Below are 20717 nucleotides of genomic sequence, written 5' to 3' on the forward strand. Positions count from 1 at the left end.
TTTTTCATTGAATATTCGACCTGGATTAGTAACACACAGATTCTGCCATAATCGTTGCCTGGGTTACGTATGTGTGGGGCAGAGCTATCAATATAGGGCCGAGACCCTTTTGGGTGTAGGGGCGTGTTTGTTTTGGTGATTTGAAATAACAACAACGGTTACCAGATATCCCTTATCCCACCTTTAATATGATTAGTCTTTTACTTGACTACATTATCAAGCAGCAAATAATGTTTTGATTATGTTACACAAACTTTGCCTTATAAAAATCAGCATCCTTAGAAACACTTTGAACATCATAGAAAGTTGGCAGAGAAAGGCCTATAGATCCTCATAACATCGTAATATACAGTACATATTTCATCCGATTTTTTATATCAACAGAAAGGTACTGGGGTAACCTGGTTCTCCAGACTCCGCTGCTACACAGCAATTAATAATATCTTAAAGCTCCGCCCCCTCGTGATGTATTTGGTTTCAAGGTAGTTTGTGACGTCAGAAAAACCAGCGATTTCATACCTTAACTTCTGAATTTGCACATGGTTTGTCTGAACGTACGTTAAAACACCACAGACATATATAAACAACATTTAAACATTTGATTTTCACCACAGGGAATATACACACAGTATTACAGTAGAGTTAATATCACATACTATTACTAATTATCTAATTTGATACATTTAAGGTTCACTGCATCTTTCAACAAACACTCTGATCAGTCCAGCTTTTGTCCCACTTAATTCGGTCAAACACCACAAAACAGTCAAAAGGAAAGCATTTATTAATGTCTCCTTTGCCTCAAAAGACTTTTCTCCTTAAGGTTTTTTTTTTTTTTTTGCCAACTTGAAATGATCGAGCACATCATCACTATTTCACAAAATCAAGTCCCGCCTTACATTTGTTCTTGGTTGAGAAGCAGTCAAAATATACAATAAAATACTATCAAAACTCTCATATCTTGCCGACTTTAACATGGTTACGGGAGTTGTACTTAACCCAGGCTACTCCATCAAGTTTGGCCTTCACAGCATGGTTAAATGGAGAGAGCACTTGTTGTGAACAAATCGCCCGTGGCACAGGAACCGTGTGGCCCTGAGCTGCTTTAATGAAGTCTCATGAGCAGTCGCCCCTTACGGCCAAATCTCAGAGGGAGATCTGCCCCAAAGCAGCGCAGAGTGGCCCTTCACACCGCTTTGAGCTCTCTCTCCACCACCAGGAAGACTATACAAAGCAAGTCTGCAATCACTTGAAATCCCCCACTGCCTAATTAGACACCTCTGTACCTCCTGCACAACCTAAAATGGACTTTCAAGCAGTGGTTGTTTTTATTGCATTAATACCTTTGGCGCAAGTCATGGATCTATATATACACACAGTACACAACTACATCATAAGGTATGACAAATAAAATAATCCTTACTGGGATACGTGCATCTTGATCCAATATAATCAGGTGACTTTGTTATGACACATTTTTACATTGCTTTAACTTATCAACTTTTTGTATATGTTATACATGATTTAACTGTTTTTAAAGCTACACTCTGTACATTTTTTAGTTTATTCTTAGCTAAAAACACTTAGTTCTTTCAAAAATATATGTGCTCATTAATGTATATTTACTTCTTTCAAGTAATAAAGTATTCTCGCAAGTTTATATTATGCCATTGAAAATACATACGGGTGAGGGGTTCGAATGTTAGTCGCCATGTTGCCCCTCCATCTTGAAAGTACATTAGCCAAAGAGGGACATACCCGTAAATTCAAGCTTCGCCTTTCGCGATTTTAACACTCGATAGCACCGTGTCGAATGTGAAGAGAGGGATTGCCATGTTAATCTTGGACTAAATCGGCCACCGTAGGAGTTAAAACGAAATCAGAATTGAGAGGAACAGAACCTATTATTCACTGGATGGTCATGAACCTTTACACCGCTAGATGGGGGAAAATATCACACAGTGTAGCTTTAAGTAACTTTTTAAACTTCTTAAAGCGTTAAAACGTAAAGCAGTGTGATGCTTTGGGCAATGTTCTGCTGGGAAACCTTGGGTCCTGTCATCCATGTGGATGTTACTCTAACACACACACACCACCTACCTAAGCATTGTTCCAGACCATGTACATCCTTTCATGGAAACAGTATTCCCTGGTGGCTGTGGCTCTTTCAGCAGATAATGCTCCTGCCACAAATCAAAAATGACTCAGGAATGGTTTGAGGAGCACAACGAGTTTGAGGCGTTGACCTGGCCTCCAGATTCCCCAGATCTCAATCCAATCGAGCATCTGTGGGATGTGCTGAACAAACAAGTCCGATCCATGGAGGCCCCACCTCACAACTTACAGGACTTAAAAGATCTGCTGCTAACATCTTGCTGCCAGACAGGTAAGGGCTGTTTTGGCAGCAAAAGGGGGACCAACACAATATTAGGAATGCCTGGTTGGTGTATATTTCCATTTTTTTTAAATGGTTCATTCGGCCTTAAAGTTTTATGCTTATTCAACGTAACTGTACGCTCCTATAATAGACAACTTAGATATTTGTGTTCTCTCAAGGTAAATCCAGGAAACTTATTATAACAACATTTTAAGTTGTGACAGCTAATTGCAACAATATTTTTTTTACAGTGTAGTGTCTTGACAAATAAAGCAAAGTAGATGCAAAGGTCGAAAAGTTTTGGTAGCACACAACTTCTCACAACGGTCTAATACACTGAAGGGAAATAAATGTGACTAGATATGTGTGTAAGTGTGTGTTCTAAGGTCTAAGTATGTGAAAGGTGTGAACATGAACGTTTGTACAATTTTTATTTTATTTATTTTTTTGGCAAGTGTAAATCTTATTACTCATGTTTGTTTATATATTGTAGCTTAACATCAGCCTGCCCAGGGACTACGGGTGAAAATTAGCTCTTGAGCTAAAACCCGGTACTATGCATCTCTCCCTTTGAGGTTAATTTTTATTGTATGCTGTCCCTGTTTCTTAAATAAATAAATTAAATTAAATCATGATTGCAATGAGACTAAATCATATGCATTTGAAATTAAACAGGCATTGTAACACTGAGAAAAAAAGTAACAAGGGTTCACAAATTCAGTGAAATGTCCCTGTAGTGATAAATGCGTTTTTGAAAGTACTAACATTCTATGCATATTCAATTAAAATATGGTCATGAAATGCAATAAATGAAATGTAAATGTGTTTAAAGCAGCGTGTTTCAGCACATCATTAGCTACTTTCACACAATGTTTTTATCAGACTCCCATTGAGGCCTTCTAGCCGGTTTGACACACAAATTCAGCCTCAACTTTGCTCATTAATGCTGAAGATCTCTTTCTTGTGGAGGTGTCACACCACAGCACAGAACACACATAAACATTACAACTTTAATTAGGTGTAAGAGATTAAACCTTTGTTGGCTTACCAGCTTGAAAATGCCTTCACTTCCTGTTGGGGCTCTGATTAGCTCAATTTTCAAGGACTCCCAAGAGACTGCCTGTTTAGAAATGATCCGTAGAACTTTGTTTGTTGTGTTCACCCAATTTATTTGAAATGGTGTGTGTGTGTGTGTGTGTGTGTGTGTGTGTGTGTGTGTGTGTGTGTGTGTGTGTGTGTGTGTGTGTGTGTGTGTGTGTGTGTGTGTTCTTTGATGGTCTGGTTGTCCCCTTTCACTAAAGATTCTTTTATTTATTAGTATTTAGCATGGATGCATTAAATTCACTAAGTGACTACAGTCATTTATAATGTAAAAAAAGACATTATAAATTATATTTCAAATAAACTAACTTTTTAATTTTTTATTCATCAAAGAATCCAGAAAACATCCAGAAAAGGTTTGGGGCTGGTAAAGTTTGTTACGTTTTTTTTTTTTTTTTTTTTTGTTCACCAAGGTTGCATTTATTTGATAAAAAATGTAATTAAAATGTAATTTATTTCTTGAATTTTCAGCATCATTACTCCAGTCTTCAGGGTCACATGATCCTTCAGAAATCATTCTAATATGAGGATTTTGTGCTTAAGAAACATTTATGATTATTTTTAATGTCCAAAGCAGTTGTGCTTCTTCATATTTTCTGGATTTTTTTTATGTATATAAAGCAAAAACAAAAGTTTAATTTTTGTTTAAAAATAGAATTTGCAAGGTCTTTTTTTACATTATCAATGTATGTCATTTTGATCAATTTAATGCATCAAATCTTGCATTTTTGGAAAGGTAATGTAAGTAACACTTAAAAAGTCTGAAAGTCATGTTCAATTTTCTACTTCATGTATTTTAATCAACTGTGAGTTTCAGCGCTTTGAAAGAATAGCTGTGGCCTTCCGTATATTATAAGTGTCGACTTTAGTTTCCAAATACTTTTGGAAGCCGCTATAGCCGCACCCTGTTACCTGTGGTCTGACCGGCTTCTGCATCATCAATGAAGAAAGTCTCTCTGTATCTCACACGCGTGTGTTTTGATGTGGTTTCTAAAGGCCAAGCCTAGCTGAGAGACTGACTGGTGTGTAATGAAGTGCCTGACAACAGCGCCGGAGCTCTAGAGGAACCGCCGCACTGCTGTCAGTCCAAACGCTCTGGATGGAGTCCTTCTCGCTTCTGTTTCCACCGCATCTCTCCATCGCTTTTCTGACCCATCGCTGTCAGACTTGAAAACGCTCACAGGTCTCTCTCTTCACTGAGAATGGATTTCTTTACAGACGTGCTCTACTGTCAGCCACAGTCTTTAAGAGACAGTCTTATTTTTAACTGCAGTGTTGCTTTTGATAAAGCGGACAGGAATATAAAATAGATCGGGGAGAGTGGGGAATTTTTTATAACTTGGCTAGGCATGGAGAAATAAGATGTTAAACTAAAAGTTCTAATTATCGCAGGGTGAACAGAAATTAGAAGAAATTAACCACCAATACTAAATTTCTGTTCTGATAACGATAGCTTATTTTGCAGAATGATATCTACTGATAATGATACCAATTGTTTGATTTTCTCATGAGTGATTCATAGGGTCATGGCCAATAATTAAAATAATTGCTTTTATCGGCCAGAACTGGTTAGCCGATTGGCCGATACCTCAGTGAATCAATATATATACAACATAAATGAGACATAAATATTAAAATTATGCACAATATTAGGGCTGTGGGATATTGAAGACAAATGCAATATACAATACCTTAAATAATGTGATATTCAATATGCTGTAATAAGTGTGTAAAATCTGTTTAAATTATATTTTAAAAAAAAAATATATATATATAAAACATCTATCTTAAATATAGAAACATGCAGCTTGGCAAACTAGCAGATTGCCTGAAGTTTCAAAGCTCAACACTGCAGACGACTAATGCCGCATGGAAATGAAACAATAAGTGATTCACTGCAGGCCAACGTTAATAAAGGAGGAGCACGGGTCAGCCAAGGTGATACTTCCATAAATTCCCCATAAATGCAAGTTGGCAAGATTTTGCAGAGCGCCGCTATAAAATGTAGCTTGAACAAATCTGGATCTAAAAGCCAAGTATCACACGGTTTAGATGTCAGAGCTGCCCTTTAAACCCTCGTGATTAATGATGTTCTGTGTTCAGAAATAAAAAACACAATCGCTTGGCGTTTGTAAACAAGTGCACCAAAATAATATTCTTTTGTCGTTTTACTTTTACCACATTATTTTAGCATTGCACAAAAAAAAAAAAAAAACCTAACATTTACTAACACCTTGCACCAGCACAAACCCTTTTGACATTAAAAACTACTGTCAGCATTTACTAAAGACATGCAGTTATAAATTAGCACTGAAAAGGCGTGGACAGGGTAATTTTTTTGGCAGATCTCATTGCATATGCATATGTAGAAGTTTCTCTTTCAGGCGCAACATTTATGAGAGGATATAAATGAATTGTGCATGGTGATTTACTAAGGTTTGCACTTGTCGATTTACTAGCGTTTGTGTCATTATTTACTGCCCAAAAAACTGGTTAAGCTAACTGCTAGATTGCTTTGGTCCAAATGGAAATGATCTGGCTGTGTCTCTGTTCTTCCATTTGTGTGTGTCATCAGCAGATCACACGCATAACTTTACACTCCCATCGGCACATTTTCGGGATTTCGGGATCTCACACCAATTTTCAATTTAGTAAAAACTCACCACAAACTTGCCCGAGTGTAGCTATTCTGGCTGAACACCTCCTGGATGGATGGATGGATGGATGGATGGATGGATGGATGGATGGATGGATGGATGGATGGATGGATGGATGGATGGATGGATTTTAAAATAATGATAGATAGATAGATAGATAGATAGATAGATAGATAGATAGATAGATAGATAGATAGATAGATAGATAGATAGATAGATAGACAGATAGACAGATAGACAGACAGATAGACGGACTTCAGTAATAGTGATGCTGGTTTTGATCTGTAGTTCTTCTGACATCAAATGCTTTAAAGAACATCACAGATAACAAAGTCAGACTGCAGGAAAACAAACAATAGGAAGAAAATAAGAAGATTTGGAGGAAAAAAACAACAACAACACTCCCAAATGATGCTGACAGTGACTACAATCGCTGCAAGCAACGCTGGAATAATGTGGTGTTGGTTTTCTTGCTGCTCTGGGGGAGACGGCAAGGCACGAAAGCAGAGCTATCAGCATCTCACGACTGACAGGGAAAACAAAGCGCTGGCTTCTCACCTCGCCCACGCGTCCAACCACCTTATGTCCGAGCTACAACTTCCTGTACCAGTCAATTTACAGAGTATTAATGCGTTCATTACTTCCTGTACATCTGAACGCTCTCCAGGGCGCCGTTCGGCTCGCCTCTTTAATGCAGCTCACCTTCCAAGCACTATTAATCAAATTCAGACATTTTGTGGCAAAAATAAGCTGTCCAAATAATTAACTTATGTAAATGGTCTTTTTGTGAGCTTTGGTCATTTAATAAAAACATGTCTTTGGGCTTTATTAATATTGAATTATGAATTCCAGTGTGACGGTGCACCCTCTGAAGGGATAAATATTGCTGCCACCATCTAATCCAGAGCCGTGTGTACAGCACCTGATGCACTCGTGTTAGTATTCCTAATTAGCAGTAATTAAGTGCTTTCCACAGCCTCTCTCCTCGGGGGCAGCAGCTAGTTTGCGGAATATTTATGCTCGGATTATTTGGGAGACGTAAAGAAAAACCAATTACACATGCCACGGCTCACGGTTTATTACTCTCAAATGTCAGATGCAGTCACTTGAAATCATTATTTTTCCTGAAAATGACAACGTCTGTGTACATGGATTCAAAAAAATAAATAAACCAAAATGCATATTAGGTAACTTTACAGCTAGTCCATGAACTTTTGCCACACATTCCAATCAGAGGGGAAGAGAGAAACTCGTACTGACCTTGAAACCACATTATATTAAAGGACATGGATACTTTTATTCAGGAAGGATGCATGGAATTGATTGTTCCATTGAAAAGACTATATATGATTTCTGAAAAATAAAAAAATGAATGATGAATTTCCACTGAGGTAAATAGATAAAGACGCGCGAATAGCCAATTTTCACTGTAGTGTTGGCAGTTATAATAGTGAGAACAATATTTGACCTTTAGACGAGTGATAATAATCACGTCTGCAACTCAGTGAACAACAGGAACTGTCTTTGATATAAATACATTAATCTATAAATAATTGTCTGTCTCTGCGAACATCACTGGAGGCTCTGGAGGAGGATTTCCCAGAAGTCCTCACATCAAGCAACTGCCAGACTAGAAATCAGAGTTTTCTGCCATATTCAGCCCCCGAGTTAATAGTACATTCTCCATTGCCACTGATGAGAGGAAAAATATCAAATGAAAGCATGTTTGGACTGGAATATGTTTCTATAATGAAGTATGGAGGGACAGTTTATCATGTACTCACCCTTACATAGTTTCCAATACATGTAAGGTTTTCTTTCTTAGAGAATGACTCAAACAAACCCATCCACTCTATCAGCGAAGAGTTTTTTGGACTACGCACCTCATATGGATAGTTTTTAAGGCACAGTCAATGGCCATTTCTAAGAAAAATAAAATGAGATGTTATTTCACAGGAATCTCCTCGGCAGACTTTATAATAAGTTCCCATTTCTTTGTATTAATATATTTAACCTTAAGTTGTTCACCTTTGTTAATGTTATATAAAATGTTCATATTGATGTTTGCTCACATAACAGATACAACTTTTAACCTATTAATAAATGTTGATAATAACATTCATTTAAGATTGATACAATTAATGTACTTTGTTAGTTCATGTTAACTAATGAAATTAACTAACCTTGACAAATGAAAACTTATTGTACTGCTATTTTAGTGTCATTGACATATTTTTATAATTAATTTAATATTATGCTTTTAATATTTTGAATGTTTTAATGTTGTATTATCTGTTCTTCTGTATTTTTGAGTCAATTTGCAAATTATCTTTTTAAATATGTTAATACAGTTTTTATTCATTTTATTTTAATGTTGGTTTATAAAAAAGTTTAAAAGTTTTTATTGCACACACACACACACACACACACACACACACACACACACACACACACACACACACACATATACTCATCATATATCGTATATACTGTCTCAGAAAAGGCACAATTGCTTTATTTCTCTTTCCATTTCAACAAAACTTCTGTCATTTATCATTGTTTAATCGTTTGAATACATGACCACATAAATATTCCTCTGATGTATTCAACGCTTTGCTTCCTCACCTGGTACTGATGACAGTGGCAGCATAATTCATTCTTGTCACATAAATTAGCATTTTTCCCCTCCATGTTCTCTCTCTGTACCTCTGTTCACCTCCTAACTGGCACGACGTTGGCGAACCGTGCTCTGTTTGAGCAGGGTCTGAGTTTGGTAATGAATGCAAATGGATGTCGTTCAATCCGCCGGCGCTGGACAAACAGTCGAGCACATACACGACACTGATCAAAGCCTTTTGCACCGGCTCCTGACATTTAGAGCCGAGATTTTCATTAAGCAGAGTGATTAGACGACAGACGTGAAGAGTGAAGCAGAGAGACAGGAACAGACAGATGGGATCAACAGCGCTGCCCTAGACACAGGTGGATGTGATATTAAACACGGAGCCGCATCGAAGATCTTGCTGAACATGCGAGAAGCGCTGCTGAAATGCTATGATATGACAGAGGAACCATCCTCCAGCAAAATAAGTCCATTTAGTATCTGTCAAACTGTCCTGGGCTCTAATAAAGCAGCAGCAGTGCTAGGGGAAAAATCTCACATCTCTCAGCATGAGTAATTCTATAGTCCACTAACAGTGTAAGTTACTTTTTTATGGTAATATAATGACAACATGGATTGTTAAATGTTAAATGCTTCGGGTCCTATCATACACTTGGCACAATGTGACATCAGGCACAACGTGTTTTCTGCTAGTCTCAGACCGACGCAGTTCTCATTTTCATGACTTAGCTCCACGTTGTTTAATATCAAATGTACCCGTGTCCATCTGTTTTTGCCTATAGTCTGAAAACCAGTTGTGTTCAGGCACATTGTTGGCGTGTTGCTATTTTAGGAACTGAAAATGACTGCACTATTGACCAACAAAAACCTGCTCAAAAGTCAAAAGTGTAGTATTTTTTGTGTTATTTAAAGGGTGTGTAAGTAATATGAGCCTATAGGCGGGTGCACAACACACATACACCAATTATTACACACACAGGGACGTGCAGCAGCACACATACATGTTTAACTATTAAAAATAAAAGCATTACGATGTAAAATTGTATTATTGTGTAGATAAATATAACAATGCCTACATGTCATAGTGGATGGTCATTGCATGTATCAGAATGACCTATTGTACTTTGCAGTAATGATGAATGAAATTGGCTAATTATTTAAACAATCATGGAAATACACACATGTATTTAAACTGACTCCTCAGGTTGAGGGTTTCTGTATATTCCACCATAGTGAATTCTCCATGGTTTAAGCACAATTAGCTTTTTAAAGGGAATGGGAGATGAAAATCTGATTTGTTGCAAGTTATGCCAAGGCACAACCCTTTCAGACCATTTTTCTCGTTTTTAAACTGGCAAAAGTGGATCAGGACACATGGAGTGCACCTACGCAAAACTGATCAAATTATACGACAATTCACCGTGACGTCACAACAGTAATAAAAGTTCTTCCGGGTGGCAAAAGCTGACGCGTTCTTATGGCAACGCTAGTAAATTGCTTAGGTTTCAGACATAGTTAACATGATTATTGAGGGACTGATTAATTAATTCAGGAGACAGCAATACATGAAATGCCTAACCTTGCTCCAGTAGATGTAGCGCTAGTCTACTACCATCATTTTTAAATGAGCCTCAGCCTACATTAAGTAGTTATTTTAGTGACTGTTGCTCTTTGACTTACAATACGTTAGGCTATCGTAGATGGTCTATTTCCGTGTTATCTAACAAAAAAAAAAAGTATGATGGTTTTCTTTTGCTCCGTCGGGGTCAGATCAGATGGCACAGACGTGAGCTTCTGACGGTCAAAAGGATAGCGTGCTGTAGACTAGCGCTACCCCGCTAACGTTAGGCATTCACTCAAACTAAACTCACGGTGATGATGAAGCCAGTGTGGTCACGCATCAATCATCCATCAGCCTACAACTATGTTTTGCTTTTCCTATTTCTTCCATTTAAAGCCCTGCATTTATGTATTTTTTACGCCCCAAGGGCTGGGCTTCGGGCCAATTTTCACGTCATGCCTAAAACGCGGGCTGGGCTTCGGACCTTTTTTTAGGCTTCTCCTTCATTTTATATTTATTTTATCAATTAAAAGGAACAATGAGTTCTGCGCTGGTGGAAACAACACGAGACCATAATAGCTAACGCGACTGTCAAGATGGCTCGCACAGTGTTCAGAGCATATGTTCAGAGTCCGCGCCAGCAGCAGCAGCGCGCGTTTCTTCAGCGCAGCTGCTAGAGTTAAGGCCGGAGACACACTGCAAGCGTGGTGTGAGCGTGGCGTTTCTGTTGCGTGTCATCCGTGCGGCGTCTGCTGCTATTAATGTACAGGGAAGCCCTATACTTCATGTTAAATATAAATATATTGCCTATTGATACAGCAAAGACAACGTCGGCAGTAGCCGGCCCATACCATATCCATATTGACGGCAAAAGGCTACAGAATATTTTGTTCTGTATTGAATGGTTTAATATTTCAAAATCGATAATTATGTTGTTTTTTATTATTACAATTAGGCCTATCTGCATTTATGTTAACCTACAGACTTTCAAACAGGAAAATTTCATTATGTGTCACAATGTATTATGGGCTATATATGTTGTAGTCAGATAGATATGATGGTGCTGCAACACGCATCGCCGCAAATGACTAATGCAAGCCAACGCAAATGGCCGTAAATGAAACTTAAAATAAGTCTTAGATGCTCAAAAACACAATCATCTTCAATAAAAATGAATGAGACTAAATGATCTTACCAGTGCGCTTAGGTCGCGCTCTCTTATGTGGTATTTGAATCTGAAATAAGCTGCTGAATAAAATGCATCTTGAATCTTTTGCTTCCGTTGCTGTAAACTCCGTTAAATGAGCATATACCCCGGGAATTGAAGATGGGATTTATATTCATTTTGCGTAGGTGTAAGGTAGGCTATAAGACAACCTGCATGTGCTTTTTTTATTTTATTTGTTTAGCTCCGTTTGCGAGAGCCGCGAGCAGAATCAGCCTGCCTCAGCTCGTCAAAAATGCCTTTTAGGCTACTGGTGGTAATAGTTGGCGAAATTAACTAACATTGTGATGCTTGAAGTGTTTTATGGATTTTATTATAGGCAAGACAAGTCAAGAGTTGATTTGAGAGACTAAATCGATTAAATATGCGGTTAACTCACTGTCGGCCGCTGGCCGCTTTTGGTCGTCACTTAAAAAAATTAAAACTTTAATTTAACAAACAAAAAAATGCTCTAAACATTTTTCTAAATTAACTTAATAAAGAAACTAAACGAAATAGAACTACTTTGACATTAAAAACAAAACAGAACTATTTTAATGACTGCAACAATGTAAAAAAAAAAAAAAACGGGCTCCAGTCGGACTCGGGCCGAGAATTTTGATAAGCTGTCAGACACGGGCCGGGCTAGGGCCTCAGCGTCTCGGGCCTGGGCCGGGCTAGGGCCTCAGCGTCTCGGGCCTGGGCTGGGCTAGGGCCTCAGCGTCTCGGGCCTGGGCTGGGCTAGGGCCTCAGCGTCTCGGGCCTGGGCTGGGCTAGGGCCTCAGCGTCTCGGGCCTGGGCCGGGCTAGGGCCTCAGCGTCTCGGGCCTGGGCCGGGCTAGGGCCTAGATTTGAGGCCCGTGCAGGGCTCTACTTCCATTGACATTCGATAAGTACATGACACTGGAAGTTCGGTCTCTCTTTCTACCTTTTACTTCAGGCAGTGACTGGCAATAAGTTCGATCTTTAAAAGAGATATAAAGTTTACTAATATTAGTCTCGAATTTACCCAGCCGAAGATAATTATGCTCTGCTATGATTTTGTCGATGGACCGTTTTGAGAAGACTTCTCTGTAGCGCCACTTTTGACGACGTCCACTCGCTTTAGCCTCCATTTTATGGATATATTTACTTTTTTCTGAAGGAAATCGATACAGTCCTACACCTTTTGCTGTATATCTGACGGCGTAACCCCAAACACAACACGTTTTCGTCATAGTTTCAACTTTAATCAACAACAATGTTCTGAACAATGGAAGTGTTTACAGTAGCCGGCTGATCTCTTCAGTTTGTCAGTAGAAGCCGCTCGCGTTCTGACACCCGGAAGTATCTTGGTGCCGATTGTTTACAAACATTCTGAAATGCCGTATTTATTACTTTTATTTTTTTATTATTATTATTATTATTAAATTATTATTTATTTAGAAAAATTACCAATCACAAGTCAGTATGCAAATAAATGCATCGAAGAACACCAATTACACAACATTATTGCTGATGACACTGAATTCTGAACATTCCAACAAATGGAAACTTTATTTAGATAGTTTTAAATTCTTCAATGCCTAAGGTTTGACGTATGCGGTATTCAGAGGTCCTGGCTGAATCACTGCAGAAGTTTAGTTTTAGAGATTCAGATCAAATTCTGACCAGAATGTTTGGAGATCGGTAGAAATGAAGAAGCAGACACAGACCATACAATACTGTCCAAGGCCAGTTGAAAACCTTTTGATATGAAATATATATTGATGAAGTTCCTGCAATGCTATGTAATGCTTCCCAGATGACCTCAGTGTTGTCAGGCAGCGATTTACCCGTTGAGTGCTCACCACACAAACAGCAGTCCGTTGAGATCTCAAATGAGCTCATGAGAGAAGCAACAATCAGACGTGTGTGATTAATCAGCCGGATGATTTATCTGAGGACAAAAGCCTTACTTTACTAGTGCGTGTGTGTGTGCGTGCGTGCATGTGGGCATGTTTTTGTGACATATGAGGACACAAATGTGTATAATGACATGTGTATGACACAGGTATTGAAAGGAGAGGGTGAAATATGAGGACATTGGCCATGCCCCCACTATTCAAAATGCTTATAAATCATACAGGATGATTTTTTTGAGAAAGTAAAAATGCAGAATGTTTCCTGTGATGGGTAGGTTTAGGGGCAGTGTGTGTGTGTGTGTGTGTGTGTGTGATGGGTAGGGGTAGGGGCAGTGTAAGGGGATAGAAAATACGGTTTGTACAGTATAAAAACCATTACGCCTATGGAATGTCCCCGTATGTCACAAAAACAAACGTGTGTGTGTGTGCATGTGTGTGTGTGTGCATGTGTGTGTGTGTGCGTGTGGTCATGATAAACCTTACATTATGCAGACAAAATGTTCCCACCAACATGGCAATCTCTGAAATCTTTGTCATTGTGGGGATATGTTTTGGTCCCCGTTAGGAAACTATAATATAAATCATACTAAGTCATACTATGTGATGGGTAGGGTTAGTGTAAGGGGATAACATATACAGTTTGTACAGTCCTAAAAATCATTATGTCTTTGAAAAGTAAACATATAAAACATGATTTCCAGCAGTGTTTCTCACTACAGGTTTGTGTTTTGACTAACAGAGATTCATTGGGTTTGTCTCTGTTTCTGGCCAGAGTTAGGAATCTAATCTCATGATCTGGGAATTGTATGATCCATGTTATGTGGAATGTGCTCACACACCCATGAGTCTGATGTGACACTGATATACTGTATTAGGGAGAGCAGGGAGTGATTTAACTTTAAATGTCTGTGTTTCATTTGCTCTATCTGTCTCCAACTTTGATATAATATCCCCACATGTGTCTGGTTCAAATTAAGCTTGTTCTGAAACACGTCCCTAAACTGTGCAAATGAATATCAAGTATATTTGTTTTATAAATATTTATGTTTTGGGCTAAGTAGTTCTGGCTAAAAAAATAAAAAAAATAAGTTCTTTTCTGATTGTTATCTGAATGTTCATAATCTCCAGTTTTGTTTTGTTTTACATTTTAAACCATTTTTTTCTTTCTTGATTATGCAAACATTAGGGGGATCATTACAGTTTAGATTTCTTTAAATTCTACTTTTGAAAGCTCTCTGAACATTTTGAAAACAGTAGTTCAATTTGAAAAAATGTAGATGCTAAAAGATGTTCTGCATTTAAATTATGTTTTTATGTTAATGTTTTGCAAACATTAGCAAAGATAACCAGAGAACTTTGAACAAACATTCTACTGTTGTTACTTAAAGAACATTTGTTCATAACTCTGAGAGAACCTTGCCACAACGTTAACTAAAGTTCAGAGAACGTTCCCTGTTAGCTGGGAGATGATGATGTTCATGTTTGATTTCAGCTCATTTCTGAATTGAGGAAAAGCACTGGATAAGACGAACACTTTACAAACGTACGTTCATTTGCTCACTTACGCCACACTCATAAAATGTGTAAATGTCATTGCATCAGATGCTAAAAGAATTACAAAAAAAAAATTATATCTGCAGACAAATGATGCTACAGCTTTTCAAGCTGAAGACAGGTCACATCACTCTTCCAGCCTAGCTACTTATAAAGCTGTTTAGCTGGTTTAGTTGATCGGTCACATAGTAATAGCCTCACAAGTGTCCATAATCCTTCTAAATCACTCCAGCTTCACCATCTTACTGGCCAGCTGAGACCAACAAGCCAACTGAGGCTGGTTTCTCCAACTGCGAGTCATTTTTGTCTTCAAATCAGCTGGTGCTCCAGTGACTTTACTGGGCATATCAAGTCAGATGTGCTCAAGATCCACTAACCAGTACGGCATAACCTGATTTTACCAAGTGCAACATGTTTCTGGATCAACATTCCAATCAACCAATCAGATTTGTGGGACAAGTCTACAGTTTATGTCAAGTTTAGGTTTAAAACCAGGGTTAGTCGCTTATCATTTCCTTCTGCTTTATTTATGACTAGGATTAAGTTTAGGTTTAGAGACATGGTTATGATTAAACTTTCAGATATAAATTATGTTCCAGGATCAACAAAATATGTTGACAGAGGCATGCTTCTAACTTTGCAAAATTATGATACACGTCTTCATGTGCAACTGGTTTCTTATAATTTCAAATTGAACCAACTGTGAAATGTTTAGCATGAATAGTGCTTGCGTCATCATTCAAATAAAGGTCAAATGCATCGGTATTTTGTATCTAATGCAGTTGCATTCAAACATTTTGAAGTATGACATAGTATAGCTTCAATGTCAAAATCTAGCCTCAGACACACACACACACACACACACACACACACACACACACACACACATTCAACAGTTAATGCAAAAGCAAGGTCAAAATATTTACAGAAGTAAAAACTATTCAATTAAAGGGATTGTTCAACCAAAATTGAAATTTACCCCATGATGTATTCACCCTCAAGCCATCCTAGGTGTATATTCAACTTTCTTTATAAGTTAAATATGAAAGGTGGTCTGCCGAAAGCTAGATATATTACTTTATAAAGTTTTAAATATGGATATTTTTCTCACATAAACTCATCGATTCACTTCAGAATCGGTCTGGAGCACTTTTAAAAAAGAAGGATGCACTTTTCAGGGCTTGCCATTATAAAGCATGGATTAGCCAGGACATGTTTTAAATATAATTTTAATTGGGTTCGCCTGAAAGAAGAATGTCATATACGCATGACTTTAGGGTGAGTAAAACATGCCCTAATTTTTGTTTTTGGGTGAACTATACCTTCTTTTTTTTCTTTTTTTTTTTTACTTGCTTTTGTTAATACAAAACTGAGTTGGACTTGCATGAGTATTCCTGCATGAGCTACTGTATATGATGCAACAGTATACAATAATATATGTGTGTGTGTGTGTGTGTGTGTATGTGTGTGTGTGTGTGTGTGTGTGTGTGTGTGTGTGTGTGTGTGTGTGTGTGTGTGTGTGTGTGTGTGTGTGTGTGTGTGTGTGTGTGTGTGTGTGTGTGTGTGTCTATATATTCACATACTGTAGACGCACACGCTGCCTGCGAGGAGACCACAGATGCTCGTGGGGCTCGAGCCCTTGGAGAGCGATCAGAAGACAACATGCTCAGGTGAGACATCAGGGACAAGAGAAAAGATCTTATTTTAGAAATGTATTCATGTACACAAAGGTTCATTTAGCAACCAAAGTCCCTAGTATTCAAGTGCTCTTGATTCATTCACCATCAAGCTTTTGGCCAAATCATTATGCATTTATCACTAAAGAACAACAATCTCACAAAAAAGACGATCATAACCATCTAAACGAGCAACAGATGTCATTCTAAGGCAAAAGCATGGGATCAAACACATTACGACTGTATTATCTTATCCTTTCAAACGTTCTCTCGTCTTCTGCATTATATCCCTGCCACGGTAATCTGCTTTTACTCGGTGAAGCCCTCAAATGTGATTACTTCACAACAGATAACAAAAGGGGGGGAAACCCTATCTATTTCGCAGCATGGAGTATGAATTAAAGCTACACTATGGCCTTAAAGACTCCATAAATCCAGTACTAAACAGGGCTTCATCCTCCTGAGTGAGTAGGGCCACCTACTGGGGCTGTTTATATTGCATGAGTGGCTTTTAATTGTAAAACTCTTCCAATGTGGGGAACACTCACTGAAGAGTTTACCGAGCATGACAAGCAAATAATGCACAGCTAGATTAGAAATTTACTCACACCGGCTTGTTTTGTGTGTGTGTGTGTTTGTGTGGGGTGCGTGTGTGGGGGAATCAAGGAGATAATGCAAACGTAAATTGAGGTGTAAAGTAAAAGGTGCATTGTAACGTTCTGTCAATTTCAGAAGAAACTAATTTATGATTCTGCTGATTTCTGCAGTTGAATTTGGTCATACAGAAAGTTTTACTTAAAGTGTGCACACATACAAAAGCACCTCAATATTAATAATTAATGTAATTGTAGGTTTGCTCTCAAAACTTTTGCAATATAAAAGTATTAATAATTTACAAAATGTCTGCAACTCATTACACCATCAAATATCATATTACAATGATCAAACCTGCATGTTAGTTGATATGTGCTGTCAGATTGAGACTTTAACTTCTCCAAGTATAAATTGGATGTTCAAATATGCATAAGTTTAACATTTTAATCATATCTGCTCAAGAGCCAGTTTTGGTAAAACTTTATTATGCATAGAGCAAATCCCACTCCTAACCCTAACCCTATACGTGCATGTAGTTATTATTAGACAGTAATAATATTGTAACACGGACACCTTGAAATAAAGTGTAACCCACCTTTGTGCCTTTCTGTTTATGTAATAGCAAATTAACATAAAGCTGTCTGTGTGTGTGTGTGTGTGTGTGTGTGTGTGTGTGTGTGTGTGTGTGTGTGTGTGTGTGTGTGTGTGTGTGTGTGTGTTGAATACAACTGTGGTGGTAAAAGTTTTCAAAGATCAAGTCACCAATTATTGAGCTTTTCTCATTCATTATAGGCTAATCCCATGCCTGGGTTCACGTGTAAAGCGTTTACAAATCATCACTGATCAAGCCCATTCATGATCAATAGGACTTTAACCTTCTGCGTGAGCACAAGCTGTTCTCCACCCGAGTGTAGGTTTGTAACATGTATGCAACAGTCCCGTTTTACTCAGAGTTTGGGTAATGTTGGCACCTCCTCACCTGGTATCTCCTGATGTGGCACATTATGGAGACTGAAGCCTTTGGTCGTGAACGCCTGGCGGACATCGCTGCAGCTGCGCGATTTTACATCTCCAGCACATGACAGCGACAACAGAAGCGATAAAGAAGTGAAAACCACGACAGGTGTCTTCAACATCCCTCCTGCGAGCAAATCCAGCCGATGCGTAAAAGCGCAAAAACCCACAAGACGCGCTCAGCGCACCGGCGTCTCCAGCTGCAGGTGGACAAATGTTTCGATCGTACAATCGCTCATCAATGATCAATCACGCGCTCTGTCGCATCCGGCTCATTGCAGAATTCTCCAGCCGATCCTCTCAGAACGAACGCGTGCGCGGTTAGAACGGCGAAACCCCCAGAACAGATCCGGAGCGGCGCGCTCTTAACTTCTGCTCTGTGTTTCTGTCAGTGGAGAGAAAGTAGCAATCCTCACTCACTCTCTATCCCTCTCTCTTACACACGAGAGAGAGAGAGAGAGAGAGAGAGAGAGAGAGAGAGAGAGAGAGAGAGAGAGAGAGAGAGAGAGAGAGAGAGAGAGAGAGAGAGAGAGAGAGAGAGAGAGAGAGAAACCGCACAACCCAGTGGTGAGTGTAAGACAACATGGAAAAACACGGACTGGATTCATGGAGGCGCGTGGCGTTTTGCCTCAGGAGATGCCGAAGCAAAAACTCAAACTACTTTTATTGAAATGATAGAAAAACAAGGCGGATTCAAAAATACGAGAATTTAGGGGGAAATATATTTCAAAAAATACTATTGCAAAAATAATGCTACTATTATGAATAAGGCATATAAAATACACATTTTTATTTATGTTTATATATATATATATATATAATTAAAAAAATATATAAATATGCATGCCAAATTGAACGATAGAACCCCTTTTTATAAATAACTTTTTATGTTGTATGTTTGTGCACTTATTGTATCATTTGTGAAATTGTATATTATTAAATATATAATATTTTAAACCCACCCATATTTTTATGCCATAATGTAATGTAACAATATACATATATATATATATATATATATATATGAAAAGAAAGAAAGAAAGAAAGAAAGAAAGAAAGAAAGAAAGCAAGAAAGAAAGAAAGAAAGAAAGAAAGAAAGAAAGAAAGAAAGAAAGAAAGAAAGAAAGAAAGAAAGAAAGAAACCACACAGCCCAGTGGCCAATATCTGAATAGAGAAAACACGGACTGGATCTGGAACTCAAAGCTGTCATCATCGAATCTGTTCATCGGTTTGGCCTTTCCTTGTGCAATTCAAATGATTTTATACAAGACATTTTGAGCTATACTTACATGACAATAACTGATCGCAAGAAGTGCAAAATCACTAAAATAACATACAAGAACACAAAGTATTACAAGTATTAGAGATAAAATTTGTGTAAAATAAAATAATGTTCAGATTAAAATGAGAACTTAAAGAGTTAATACAATTCTTCATTTACTTTAAAGCTTGTAAAAGCATCGATTTACATGACCTCAACAAAACAAACCGTTTGTTTTTTTTTTTTTTTTTTACTTTACTTTAGTTATTCTATTAGTTATGTCTTTATTTGCTGAAGGTTGAGCAATAGTAAATATGAAACTGTGTTATGTGATTAAAATATAGCTGCCTTAATTTACTTAAATTTCTCTCTCTCTCTCTCTCTCTCTCTCTCTCTCTCTCTCTCTCTCTCTCTCTCTCTCTCTCTCTCTCTCTCTCTCTCTCTCTCTCTCTCTCTCTCTCTCTCTCTCTCTCTCTCTCTCTCTCTCTCTCTCTCTCTCTCTCTCTCTCTCTCTCTCTCTCTCTCTCTCTCTCTCTCTCTCTCTCTGTGTGTAAAGACAGAAATGTTCCTCCATGCATGCATAACCTCAATATCAACGTGCTGTATTTGTCTGGTGAGCCTGCGGTTGTTCGAGTCGCTCCAGCCTGAGGGAAACTCTCACCGGTGACTCACCACACAGTCTAGTGTAAAAACCAGCAGGATCACTTCAAATCAGGCTTTGACTTTCCCAGGTTATGAATTTTTAAACTGCTGAAGGACATGAAGTTCACCTTTTCCAGTCTATTTATCTTTGATTGACTTTTTCATATTCCTTCAATATGTATGTAAGGGTGTTTTATAAAGATGTCCCTGTAATGCCATGCATTTCTCAATAAATGCTGAATGCATCTGTGCTTTTTAAAATGGAAGGATTCCAACATATGAGGTTTCCATTTGTGTCACATATGACTTTACTGTCAATCATATTATGATTAGGGAAAATATCACACAGCCAGTTTGTACACTGACAAATACTACAGATTCTACAATGTTCATGTGCATCATGTTTAGTTCAGAAAAAAAACACGGTCTCACTCCCAACTCGTCACATATTGACGCTTGGTCAGGGTACCGTTTTTAAGGAGCAAGGTGCTCCTTTGATTTCAGTTGTTTGCCCAATGTGTCAGATCAAGACGCATTAGATTCTTTGTATTTGTAAAAGTATACATGATT

At 38.1% G+C, this 20717-nt stretch overlaps 1 protein-coding gene across 2 annotated transcripts in view; it reads right to left on the reverse strand.

The window, feature by feature from the left end:
* The window catches only part of gpc6a (glypican 6a), a 248045-nt gene extending 229395 nt beyond the window's left edge, over positions 1 to 18650 (reverse strand). For both annotated transcript variants that reach the window (XM_067442225.1, XM_067442226.1), the window contains exon 1: positions 18209 to 18650. In XM_067442225.1, coding sequence (XP_067298326.1) covers positions 18209 to 18365 — 157 coding nt within the window. In that variant the 5' untranslated portion in view covers positions 18366 to 18650. The remainder of the gene's footprint in view (positions 1 to 18208) is intronic.
* Positions 18651 to 20717: the final 2067 nt, after the last annotated feature.

Source organism: Pseudorasbora parva, chromosome 4 (assembly GCF_024679245.1).
Source record: "Pseudorasbora parva isolate DD20220531a chromosome 4, ASM2467924v1, whole genome shotgun sequence".
In the NCBI taxonomy this organism is placed as follows: Eukaryota; Metazoa; Chordata; class Actinopteri; order Cypriniformes; family Gobionidae; genus Pseudorasbora; species Pseudorasbora parva.